This window comes from Phoca vitulina, unplaced genomic scaffold (assembly GCF_004348235.1).
Source record: "Phoca vitulina isolate PV1807 unplaced genomic scaffold, GSC_HSeal_1.0 scaffold2, whole genome shotgun sequence".
In the NCBI taxonomy this organism is placed as follows: domain Eukaryota; kingdom Metazoa; phylum Chordata; class Mammalia; order Carnivora; family Phocidae; genus Phoca; species Phoca vitulina.
Genome location: NW_022589705.1, coordinates 59,969,349 through 59,982,558, shown reverse-complemented (window position 1 = coordinate 59,982,558; position 13,210 = coordinate 59,969,349). Strand labels below are relative to the sequence as shown.

Genomic DNA, 13,210 nt, shown 5'->3' with positions numbered 1-13,210 from the left:
TTTACATTCCTGTCAGTGGGGCATTTGGGTTCCAGTTGTTCCCTATGGTCCTAGAAAGGTTTTCTAATACATGTGAAAGGGTTTTGACTTGCAGGCCTCATTTACTATGTTTCCATTTTGTTGGTCATTTCATGTGTCTTATTCTGTAGATGACTTATTCACTCATTTTTCCTTCTTATTAATTGAATAATTCTTTACTCTGATACTGATCATCCATTATATGCAGTTATATATATTTTTCTGAATTATTTGCAGATGTTCTATTTCACTCATAAGTATTTCAAGAACGACATTCTCCTATATAACCACAATAACTGACCATTTACAAAGTTTAGCATTTACATAAAACTTACATAATATTTAGTCCCTAATAATGTTTATAATTTTTGTATCTCTAAGTCCACGACCCAGTCAAGGTTCACACAGTGCATTTAGCTATCTAGGTCTCAGTTTCTCTATTCTCCTTTAGTTTAGAAGAGTTCCTCCCTGGTTTTTTGGTCTTTTATGATACCGATGTTTTTGAAGAGGAACAGTTGCTTTGCATAATTTTATCTGATAATTTTCTCATCACTAAATTCGGGTCAAACGTTTCTGGCAGGACTATTACACAGGTGATGTGTTTTTCTCAGTGCCCGACATAAGGGGGCTTTGAATGTCAGTTCCATTGTTGGTTGGAAATATAAATATGAGAATTGCAGTTACACAAAAACCCTGCCAAGATTTTAACTGAAATAGATTTGTATTTAGAGATTACATCTCTTTATTAGATTTATTTCTTGTTATCTTATATTTTCTGTGCCTTCTAAGTCTTTTTTACTTAAAGATTTGTTTTTATGATAAATAGTAACTTTTTAAAAATTATATTTTCTAGCTATTTATATGGATTATTTATCACTGGTATTATTCCCAGTTGTTTTTTTATTTTTCCAAAGATTTATTTATTTCAGAGAGAGAGAAGGAGAAAGAGAGCCTTAAGCAGACTCCACACTAAGCACAGAGCCCGATGCAGGGCTCGATCTTGTGACCCTGAGATCATGACCTGGGTTGAAACCAAGAGTTGGACAGTTAACCAACTGTGCCACCCAGGCTCTCCAAGCAGCAGTTCTCTTTTATAAACTAAGTTTGTTATATTCACATTGTTCAAAAGTTAAAAGATACATGACTTACAGTAAGTCTTCCTCTAAAGTCTGACCATAGCCATCTAGTTCCTTACCAAAGGCCACCAATGTAACCAATTTCTTACATATTCTCCCACAACTATTTTATACAGGTACACATAATTATGTGCATACCATGCTGCCGTTAAATTAATGGCAGGGTTAACAGAAAAGTCACAATGAGGGCCTATTGTAGGAAGGATGGTTTGGTTTTTTAATCTGGTGTTTGTAATGACTGTAAACTTCTCACTCTAGAAAAATCAAATTATTTAATGGAAAATTTCAAAATATGTGACAGCCATTTCCATTCATTATGTTCTGCTACTACAATTCCATGTGCTTAGAAAGAGGAAATCAGGCCCTTTGAAAAGAGCTGATCACAGTCCTTCCCTGTGAAGCCCTTCACTCCTTCAGCGCGTACAGCACATCGTCCTGGCTGACGTTGAGCCGCACACGAAGAAGCAGGTCGTTCCTGCTGGGTTCCACGAGGAGGAGGCGGCAAGAGCTCAGGTGAGAGCACACTGCCATTGTCTCTGACATGGTGGGGTACGGGAGTCCCTCCATTCTGCACAGTGCCACATGTTGACTGTATACCTAGAAACGAAAAGCAAATCCGAGGTCAGACACCAGAAAGCGGGAGAGGAAAGGAAGGTAGTACTGGTTCTGTACCTGATCATTTATTTCTTCTTGTAGGCAAGTCAGATGCTTCTTATCCAGGATCCTCAATACCTTGAAGGCATCAACAGGTGCCTTGGTGGGGCACAAATGCGGGGGCAGAATGCTAGTTGGGCTTTGGAATCAGAACAGGTCTGAATCCTGGTTCAACTAATCACCTAAATATGCAACCCTGGGCAAGTTATTTTCACTTTTTGAGCTTTAGTTTTATCTATTAAATATACTGCCACATCCCTCATGTGTTAATGGATATATCTAGTAATTGTCACTTATACAAACAGTCCTAGTCTCCAGGGAGTGAGAGTTCCAAATGAGATTGTCATAATTCAAGTCAAATTTTGTTACAAGGGCATTTTCCTTAGCAGATAATAGTGCACAGGTGCTAAAGCCTTGGAAAAGCACAAAGGCCCAGGGAGAATACTGCATAAAGAGAGGCCAGGAGGACAGTGGGAAACATGGATTCCTAAAGCGCCCCCAGGGGGCCAGGCAAGCCTGCCACACTTCCTGGTCACCATTCTCTTTATAAATCACCCCCACCCCCACCCAGGCTGGGAGATTGTCAGGAGCGGGGATATTGACCAATTCAACTCAGGGTTCTTAGCACATCTTCACAGTTAATGACACATTATAGATGTTCAGGAAATGTTTACGAACTAAACTGAAAGCCACTCTGCTGAAGAGCTGTCTCAGGCTCTAGGAGAACAATAACGGGCAAACCTAACTAGCAGTTTAAAACAGAATTTAAAGAAGTAAAGAAAACGTGAAAGGAAGTACAGAAGTAGCTGGGCCTCTCCATTTCTATGTCTAAAGGCTTTTTTTTTTTTTAAGATTTTTTAATTTTATTCATTTGACAGAGAGACAGCAAGAGAGGGAACACAAGCTGGGGGAGTTCGAGAGGGAGAAGCAGGCTTCCCACCGAGCAGGGAGCCCGACGCGGGGCTCAGGTCATGATCCCGGGGTCCTGGGATCGAGCCCCGCCTCGGGCTCCCTGCTCAGCGGGAACTTCTCCCTCTCCCACTCCCCCAGCTTGTGTTCCCTCTCTTGCTGTCTCTCTCTCTCTCTGTCAAATGAATAAATAAAATCTTTAAAAAAAAATATAGTCACACACACATGGACATACACACTCCCAGGTACACACTCAAACACCTTTAACAATCTCTAAAGGCAGCCCATTAACTATGGACACTAGTTTTAAATAGACCTCTAAGGCACTAGCCCTAGTGAGTCCTTTTACTCAGTAATTGAAACTATGCTCAAAGAGTGTTTGCATTGATCTTTGTAATTTGTTTTTAAAATGGGTCATTCTGAGAGCCTTATCCCCAGTACACCATAATTGTATTAGGGCAGTAACTCTTGTCTTTGTTTTGTTTTTAAAGATTTATTTATTTAGTTTGAGAGAGAAAGAGAGAGTGAGCACACGCAGGTGGGGAGGGGCAGAGAAAGAGCCCGATGCCATGCTCAATCTCACCACCCTGAGATCATGACCTGAGAAGAACCAAGAGTCCGAGGCTTAACAGAATGTGCCACCCACGCACCTCCTGTCTTACTCATCTTTGAATCTCTTACTCCTAGAATGGTATCTGGCACATAATACTCCTTCCATCTACTATGCAGAAACCAGTTGCTAAAGGTCTCTTTTCATGCAACTGAATACAACATCACACAAAAATAGGTGTTGGTCTAGGGCACCTGGGTGGCTCAGTTGGTTAAGCGTCTGACTCTTGATTTCGGCTCAGGTCATGATCTCAGGGTGGTGGGATCGAGCCCTGCATTTCCTGCTCAGAGGGGAGGAGATTCTCTTCTCCTTCTCCCTCTGCCCCTCCCCTTGCTCACACACTCTCTCTCAAATAAATAAATCTTTAAAAAATAAAGTAGGTGTTGCTCTGACATTCTTTGGCATAATTGGGTTGGCACAAATAGAGACAAACTCTTACACAGCCATTGAAATTCCCTCCTATTTAAAAGGCATCAAGAGCAAAATCTAAAAGGATTTAAAGAAAAGATCAATCACCTTTTGAAATGTTGCTTCTTCTAGTCCTGATCGACGGAACTCAGCAAGGATGGCTCTCAGGAAACTCTGTTCCAGAACAGAGGAATTTCTTAAAAGAAAATGAGATGTGAATTCTCATAAGTGGCTATACCACTGACTCAGAGAAAAGCCATGTAAAGTTATTCTCTGTCTTTAGAGAAGAGAGAGGAAAAAACTGGGAACAACTTTCTTCTGTATTATTCGGCAAGGTTTTGTCTACCCCCCTAAAGTTTCAAAATGATACAGAAAATGCCACTATGGAAGCCAGGGAACACAGCAACTACATCTGGAAATATACATCTGCCTCAGTGGGAGAGGAATAGCTGCTTCCTTCCTCTTGTTCCAATAGCACTTTACTTTACTCAGCACCTGGAGTGTAACTCAGTAAGTGGTCATGATTCTCCCACTCTCCTAGGTTTGCATTCCTATCTCCCTGTAGACTATGCCCCTTAAGAAAAGGACAGCGTCTTCAGTAAATGCAGGTTGAATGAATAAAAGCTTAGAAACTTCCATGGCCTTCCCACACTGTGGACCTCTCCTGTGGTCTTCCAAGAAAGGTTCAGGGTCAGGAAGCAGAAGCATCTTACTTTTTAAAAAACTGAATATATATGACATATAACATTATGCATTTTTAAGGCATACAGCGCGTTACTTTGAAACATTTATATATAAAATTGCCTTTGTAGTTATATTTGTCAAGTTACACATGATCATAGGACAATATTGTTATCCACATCCATTAGAAGCAACTTACTTGATGGCAGTGATATACGACGATGAGAACATCTCATCTACTGCTTGCAGTAAGTGGGCTACAGTGACTAGGCCAGGAGAGTCAGGCTCCTGGCAGGAGAACTCACAGATCTCTGTGGCACGCCTACAAATATCCAGGCAGCGTCGTGCATCTCCGGAAAGGGCTGCTACCTACAAGAGGGAATATTTTATTCCTTGAGGTCCTTTTACCATCTCAGCCCAAGAGAAAAACCAACAGATTCTGGGTTCAGCTAAAATAGAAAGGCAGTGCTGGGAATGGGCTGAAGCCTGACGTTATGTGCTTAGCCCCAGTGGGAACCTGGTGGGAGCCTGGATTTACATATTATGCTGCTTCTGGGACTCTTCCTTGAGTCCAAACCTATGTCTTGGATTTATGGATAAATCCATAATGGAAAAGGCAGGAATTCTCAGCTTTATTTAAAATCCGGGAAGTAAAACTTAAGAGACCACTGGCCCAAGATCATTATTGACCCACCTAGAAACACAAGTGTTCTCATTCCTTGCTTGAAGAGAACAATGTGCCCCAGAAGCAGTCAGCCAAAGCCAAGAGGCTGATGTGGAGCCTATTGATGGTAAAGCCAGAGCCTCAGTCTCCCTAACAGCATGTGGTAAATTTTGGAGACCACCTAGTCAATGGCTAAATGAACCAGGATCAAGAGGGAAGGAAGCCACAAAGCTGGAGAACACAGGGGAGTCTTTGGTTAGAGGACTCTGACCAACCCACAATGCCAATGACCCCATTGCTCCTTTCTTGCCATGCATGCAGATTCCCATCATAGAGAATCCTGTACTCTCTCCCAAGCTGACTCAGAAAGCCACCTGCACTTTAAATTTCACAGAGGAAATTCTTGGACTCTGCAGCCTGCAAGGATCTCTCAGTATTCCCAGTACTTGCCAGCAATCCCCACCATTTACCCAACAACCATCACAGGTAACATCCTGCCTGACGACATCCTGAGATAATTATTTCCTTCCAAAATTCACGCTAAGTTAAGTTTACAAGAGCAAATTGTATAGGTATATACATACACAACACAGCAAGATTAAAAGTGGTCATCTGTGGGAAGTGAGATGATCAGAGTTTATAAATGTTTTGTGTATATGTTTTCAGGATGCAAATTTAAGACGTTCAAAACAAAGGTCACTTTTCTAGTAACCCAAGATAAAAAATGAGTATCAGCTTATATTCTCCCCTTCTCTGATTCTTCATATCCAATGGGTAAAGATGTCCCATAGATGCTTCCAGCCTACCACTTCCTTCCTCCCATCACCATTACCACTGCCTTGTGAGGCAGCACCATGTAGCCATTAATAACATGGACTCCAGAGCTACTGCAGAGGCCTAAAAACAAAGTGAAGCACGAAAACGCCCAAAGCAGTTCTTGCCCTGGGGGTATCCATGAACAGTGGTGACCATAAATACCCTTTTTCACTGCTGCTGCAGTGAAGGAGACACAAGAAAAGCTGGGGCCCACCCCACATGGAATCTAACAGAAGACCGTATATACACTTAGGCTCTGACCTCCACTACAGCCTCAGTATGAGGGTGAATGAAAGACCCACTGTGTGGAAGGGATGGAAAAACGGCCTGTGTGGACCCTGGTGCCAGGTACGTGTAAAAAAACGGAGTCTTTGCAACTACAAGCCTTCACGTGGATTTGTAGCCCAAATTTATGTTATGTCTCCTAAAAACCTGAAGTGGAGATTTTGTTTAAAAATGGTCCCAGTTGATGGGGCACCTGAGTGACTCAGTTGTTGAACGTCTGCCTTCAGCTCAGGTCATGATCCCAGGGTCCTGGGATCGAGCCCCGCATCGGGCTCCCTACTCGGCGGGAAGCCTGCTTCTCCCTCTCCTGCTCCCCCTGCTTGTGTTCCCTCTCTTGCTGTGTTTCTCTCTCTCTCTCTCTCAAATAAATAAAATCTTCAAAAAAAAAAAAAAGGTCCCAGTTGATGGTGGCCCTTGGTAACTGACAGAAGCAAAAACAAATTCTAAATGAACTAACTTCAACCCAGTCCTCAATTAATTCTCAGAGGAAGCTCTAAGGAACACGAACATACAGGAAAAAATAAAAAATAAAATTAGAAAAAAAATTAAGACACAAAAACAAGGAAACAAGGCCACATACGCATGGGAAACAGCAATCAACAGAATTAGATGCACAGAGTTCAGATATCATAATTGTAAGAAACAACATAAAATAGGTATGTTTCTTTATAGGTATAGAAATGAAAGAGAGGTTTGAAATTACAGGCAAAATTTTGAGTAAAAACAGCATCTAAATTTGATGCCTTCTGAAACCAAGAACCCTAAAAAGGAAGGGAAACAACGGGAGAGGAGTGAAGAATATAATTCTCCAAGTTGGAAAGAGGTGGCAGAGTAGTGGTTGACTCCACAGACTGGAGAGAGCCAATTCCTAAGCCAGTTTGGAGGAATCCGAGAAAAAAAATCTAAGTTACACTAAATATCTCCAAGTGCTCAGACGACAGCGATACTGGAACTAGAGGTAAAGGGGGATGTTTGGCTAAACTAAGGAGGACTGGCTGAAAGTTAACAAACTGATGCCAGGAGTTAGCAAACTACAGCCTGCCACACATTTTTGTACATAAAGTTTTATTGGAACACAACTGTGACCATTCATTTACCTATTGGGCATGGCTGCTTTCAAGATGCAAGGGCACAGTTGAACAGTGGTAACAGAGACCATTATAACCACAAAGCCTAAAACATTTCCTCCCTGGCCCTTCACAGAAAAAGTTCGCTGACCCTTGCCCTAGATTCCTTCTCCCATTTCATGCTGTTGGGTAAACATTAGGGCCATCAGGAAGGTTTAGGGCTCTGTGGCAAATTTTGTGCCTTGGTTATTTGTACGGTCGCTATAAAACTTTTTGCGCTGGAGATTATCCCTCTTCTACCATGGCAAGAGTCCAGAGATTTATTCTCAAGCAAGGATTAAGAGAAAGTCTCTGGGCCAGGGAACACTAGGTATTATTGCAGGGGAGGGGAGGTCCCTTACTAGATATAAATGGCTACTGTTTGCATGCTGAATTTGAAGACCTCCACCCTCTCTGACTCCAGCCTACCCCCCCACTCCCAGAATACTGCCCTCCAGGCAGGACACAGGATGCCTACTTGGGAAATCTGACTATTCTAACGGGAAAGAATTGAAGATACTGAAATTGGCCCAATCAGATTGCCCCACAGTGAAGTTCTCAGTGAACAAGCCCCACTCATGTGCTCAGAGCTCCCCAAAAGCTTTTTAATCTTCACTCATACATCAGAGTGGAATAACCAAGACATCTGAGGAAAGTCTCTAACAATGCAAGATAGAGACCAAATTCAACAGACAAAAAGCATCTTGGAGGAAAAGAGAAGACCACCTCAATAAACAGAATGGCATAAAAAAAGGATCCTTCAGAGAGACAAAAAGACAAAAAAAGAACTTTTAGAAAGATAGCAGAAGTGAAAAAACTCTGCCCAACAGAGGGGTTAAATGGTAACTCTTGAGCTCCAGAGAGTAAAGCTTGGAGACCAGCTCCCTGTCTGGCTCGCCTCTGACCCCCTGCAACCAATAGAGCACCCAGCTCTGAGCTGTCATTACATGTGCTGTGGCTCTAGGTACTCAGAATTCTGATCACTTCGGGCAAGAAGAACCAGAAATAAGTTTATAATTCCTTTAAGTGCTGAAATACTGCAGATGTGTGGTTTCTTGCATTCAGCTTGAAGCTCAGACATTTAACCCACTTCTGTTCCTCAGCAGCCTTGGAGAACAGTCTCGATTGGCAATTCTCCCAGTGAGCTTGGAGGATGTAGGTATCCAATACCTCACACCTATCCTGGAGTGTGCACCTTGCGAGGCACATTACAGACATGATCTTGTTTAATTCTCAAAACAATCCTATGAAGTAGATACTTTATTTCCATTTTTCAGAGAAGAAAACTAAGGCTCCGGAAGTTGTTAAGTAACTTCCATTTAAGCTTCCAATATCTATTAAGTATCAGAGCCAGAATTCCAACCAGGTTTGCTACTCAACGGCCTCTACTGCCCGTTTCATTATACAAAGCTGCCTGCCCCCTGAATCAATTCATCTTCATTTGTACAGAAGCCCACCATACTCATAACCTGCTGATTAATTATACAGTAAGAAAGTTAAAGAACTTTTCACACTTTTGTTTCTACTTTTTGATATTTATGTTTACAGGACTTTCTAAATTTCTCTTCATCTGCAGAGCACCCAACACAAGGCCTCACACTGGCAGGTGCTCAGCAGACTTGCCGCCTGGTTCGTAGGTGCAAGTAGGAGCTCCCCGAAGGTGACTTACCTTCCTGGCTACCAGCTGGATGGCATCGTCCTCAAAGGCCTTTATATGTCTGAGTCGGCATATTAGGATCTGCTGCAGTTGGCTGTGAGTATAGGGCTGGAAGGACATCCTGGTAAGACCCTGGAGAGACGAGACAATGGAGAACAAGTTCATTAATTAACCACTCTGACAGTGCTGCTGGACAGCCACCCTCAGGTCCCTAAGCCTGATTTCCAAGTGCCATGGAACAGGTTACACAGTCCAGCCTGAGACCGCCCCGGATTCCAGCTCCTTTCACTGCTGACAGCGACTGCCGGTCTCCTGCAGGGTGGCAGTGGTGCTCAAGTCATTTCTCATTTTGGTGAAGACAACTTTTCTTCTCCCAGAATCATTCAGAAGTAGATCAAGGCAGAGGTGCTCTAATTAGAGCGGGTGGGAGCATCTTCGGCTCTACAGTAAGCACAGGCTCAGCTCCTGGCTTCACTCGACACGCTTCTAAGTCCCTGATGAAGGACCACGCCCCCAAGGGCGGCAGCGGTGGCGTCTGCCTTGCTCCCCGCTCTACTCCGTGCATCAATGCACGTGCTTTGCATTGAGGGGCGAGTGCTTCAGTGCATTTAATAAACAATTAGACCTTCAGGGCTCTGTGCAGTTTAAGAGTACCCAGGTGGCAGAACACCAAGATGTGTTTGCAGAAAATCATGCAATGGTGATATATTTAATTACAGGAATTTCAGAAATCACATTTTGTACTTTTCCCACTTATTTTAGTTTCCTGTGTATTTAATTTTTAGAACTCCTTGGCCCAAATTATGGGTCTGTAAGAACGGCTTGAGAACAGCCCTAGGACCTACCAGTCGACTGGATACCCGGTTCATCATGATGCGCTCTGGCAGGTCCATCGTGTTGGCGATGGTCAGGACCACAAGCCGGGCCTCCTTGTGAGTGGGCCAGTCAAAGAGATTGTATAGTATGTCTTGTTTCTGAGTCCACAGAAGGTCAAGCTGCCAGGAAAGGGATAGAGATGCAGGATCAGCCACAGAACCGAGCCAGGGCCTCAGAGTGGAAGACCTGTTACCACCACTTTAGCTGCCTGTGCTTCTCAGGTCCCACCATGAGAGCAGCAAGGACATCAACGGACACAGGCCTCTCACCATCGAAGAACAGGCTCAGATGAATGAGGGATGAGAGAAAGGAGCCAGGACCTCCCTCTGAACCCAGCATTTGCTCCTGGAACACCACGATCAAGCACCATGCCACTTTTCCGGTCCTCCCGGGGGCGCCTCCTTACCTCATCCACAAGCAGCACGGTGGTTTCCTGAGAGGACCTCTGGGTCAGGAAGCGCTTTGCCAGCAGTTCTGCCGCGTGGTTAGCGGTTGCCTTTTGGCCGGTCAGCTTCTGCAATGCGGGGAATAGCAGGTGTGGTAAATGGGAAGGATTTTACTCTCCTGAGCTTAATGTTAAATTTGCAGTAGAGGAAGCAACTTAGTGTGAGGACTTTGGTATCCTAAATTCTGCCTTCCACTCTGGTCTTAACCTTAACCTGGAAGGAGAAGAGAAGGCACCAAAAGAGATGATAAAGTCTGTGTTTGAAATGCAAGTGAGCCACAGGCGGGTCCCAGAAGCATCTCCAAAATCATTACTGCATGACTCTATTTATAACTGGACATTACTTGTCCCAAGAAAACCACTAATGAATACAAGAGCCAGGTTCAAACTCCAGCCAACCTCTGATCTGTTTTCCATAGTTGGCCACAGGGCCTCCTGTGCGCCAACAGGTTTCACCACGTCAGTCAGTCCTGGCTTCCAATAATTCATGCCCAGCTCCTAGACTTTAAGGTCCCTGAGGGTAGGAATTCTGCCTTCTTTACTCTTGCTACCTCACACAAAGGACAACACCTGGCACATTGTAAACATATCAATAAGCACAAAACCTCTCCTTTTTCAGAAATATGCCACCAAGAAACTCTATTTTCCAAAATGCTCAAACAGCTTTACTCACCTGCAAGATCTGCACATAGACCTGATGGGGCTCTGTCAGCTTCATCCCATTGACCTCGATGTATTGAAAGGGAGGAATGTCATTTACTTGGGCGGCCTGCTGCAGGCACCGTATCACCTCGTGCACAGTGGCGGTCTTCCCTGTCCCTGGGACCCCGGAGATGTACATGCACCTGCAGCAAGAGGGGAGGACCCGTGGGCTGAGTCCGTGCCAGCCGCCTCACACCATCACCAACCAGTTAGAGGCGTGGGATGCGTGAAGGAAGGGCCCAGACCCCTGAAATGCGGAGGTGGGGGCAGTAAGGACCGTCCTTGGAAGCTAATCAGAGCAGCACCTGGTTACACAGAATCATTCATTCTACAAGCAATGCTGTATGCACAGAAGAAGACCAGCTTCATTTTCTCTGAATGACAGTTTTTCTTCCTAGAGAATTACTTTGACAACAAAAGCTGCTTTAGAAGCCTTTAGGCTTCAGCAACAATTTTGCCTATTCTCCTGACGCTGGGAAAAGGCCATTCGGTTGAACTGTGACACTGAGGTGGTAGGTCAGCAGGGGGTACCCCCCAGACCATCCAGTTTGCCTCAGCATTACTCACCCTCCCGTAAGGTCAAGGAGTTTGCTTTCCACAAAGTTGTAGATGTTTTGGAATTCCTGTTCCCGACAGGGAAGAGACTCAGGTACAGCAGAAACATGCAGCCTACGATCGGTGATAAATAAGGGGAAAGGAGGACTTCAGAAACATTTCACCATCCACTCAGTAACAAATGGGGCAGGTTTCTCTATGAAACTTCAATTACAAATCCACAGGAATGCCTTCATTCTCAAATCTCTTCATTTGGCCTCATAATCCCTTTCTCCACCCAAATTACCCAACTGATAGGTTCTAACCAAGGGTACATATCACCTGGGGAGCTTTCCTAAATTACAGGGATGGCCTTCATCCCATAATAGATTCTGATTTATCAACTTGTTTTCTGGGAAGATCTTGGCTTACGTATTTTAAAAAAGTTCCCGCATAGTTCTAAAGGGTACCATAATGGAAAAGCAGTATTCTGATTCATCAGCCACCTTCTATCCCTGGGCAAATGATGGCAGTAGCCTAGGTTACTCCTTCGAGAACCTGTCCACATTATCCCACCCAGACACTGCTTGAAAGGTTTCTTCTCTCTAAACACCCGTGTTCATTTTACTCTCTACCTTTATTATGTACACGAATGACTACAAATTCCTTGTTTGATGTGAATGAAAACAGAGACCCATTTCTGCCTATCTAACAGGGGCCCACGAGCAGTGTCACCTCAGCCGGGCCTCCTCCAGCATGCTGGCTGGCTCCTGGGCAGCCAGGTTTCGGCTGGGGATCTGGGGAGTGGCATGGCGTGGCGTACTAGGCTTGGGCTGTGTTCAAAAAGAGAACATATTTCAGAAGGAAAAAACCAAAGCAAAACACGATCTAGGACACATCAGCAAATCTGATTCATGATGATCTGATAAAAGAAGTGGTGAATACCTCTTAGTGCCTTTCTGTATAAAGTACGATTCTCTCCCTCTCTCATGTTAGAAATACTGTTCAGAGGCCAAACACAATTTCTTTTCTCTAATTTATACACAGTCCTGGGATTTGAAAACAATGTCAATCTGAGTGAAGAATGAATGAAAGTATGGATTAAATACTATTTAAAAGTAAAATATTATCCTGAAAGACAAGAAATTAAGAAGCCCTAATTACTCTGCCCAATACACAGTAGGGTAGGAGGCATAAACCGAGGTTGATTCATAGGCTTCTCCTCTAGATTTGTTTGAAAATATGGTCAAACTTTAGCTCAGCATTTCCATAATCCACAGACTTGGAGAGACATCACCAGATTTTTCCACTCCAAAGCCCTAGGTCACTATTCAGTCTAGTCTGACAGCCCTAGTCTCTTTTCTTCCTTGCTACTGGCTCTCTAGAGCAGGTCTGCTACCCCATCTTCATGTTCTTTCCACAAAGCACTCACTTCCGTGGGGGCATTTCCCCTCCCCACCCTCTGATTTCCCCAGGCTATAGAGTAGTAAGAGCCTCTCCACTCCTTCCTCAGGCTTTAGAAAGCACTTACACCCTAATAGTTTTCCATCTCTTACCGTTGGAGAAAACAAGAAAGGGCTACCAACACCTTGTTGAGAAGGTATCAAAAACCTTGGTGGACTTCTGACCTTTTTTATCATGCTAAAGATGCCATCACACCCTAATATCCCTTGTTCTGGGTGGGACCCAGCAGATGCAATCAGAACCTT

General features: G+C 43.9%; 1 protein-coding gene across 1 annotated transcript in view; it reads right to left on the bottom strand.

Annotated features, from left to right (window-relative positions):
- Nucleotides 1–1,412: 1,412 nt before the first annotated feature.
- ORC1 (origin recognition complex subunit 1) overlaps nucleotides 1,413–13,210 on the bottom strand; it is a 32,211-nt gene continuing 20,413 nt past the window's right edge. Inside the window, exons 10-18 of the mRNA XM_032416806.1 lie at nucleotides 12,237–12,334; nucleotides 11,535–11,636; nucleotides 10,939–11,110; nucleotides 10,227–10,334; nucleotides 9,790–9,939; nucleotides 8,957–9,076; nucleotides 4,616–4,785; nucleotides 3,844–3,931; nucleotides 1,413–1,751 (exon numbers count right to left, since the gene is read on the bottom strand). Of these exons, the coding sequence (XP_032272697.1) occupies nucleotides 1,560–1,751; nucleotides 3,844–3,931; nucleotides 4,616–4,785; nucleotides 8,957–9,076; nucleotides 9,790–9,939; nucleotides 10,227–10,334; nucleotides 10,939–11,110; nucleotides 11,535–11,636; nucleotides 12,237–12,334 (1,200 nt within the window). The 3' untranslated portion in view covers nucleotides 1,413–1,559. The remainder of the gene's footprint in view (nucleotides 1,752–3,843; nucleotides 3,932–4,615; nucleotides 4,786–8,956; nucleotides 9,077–9,789; nucleotides 9,940–10,226; nucleotides 10,335–10,938; nucleotides 11,111–11,534; nucleotides 11,637–12,236; nucleotides 12,335–13,210) is intronic.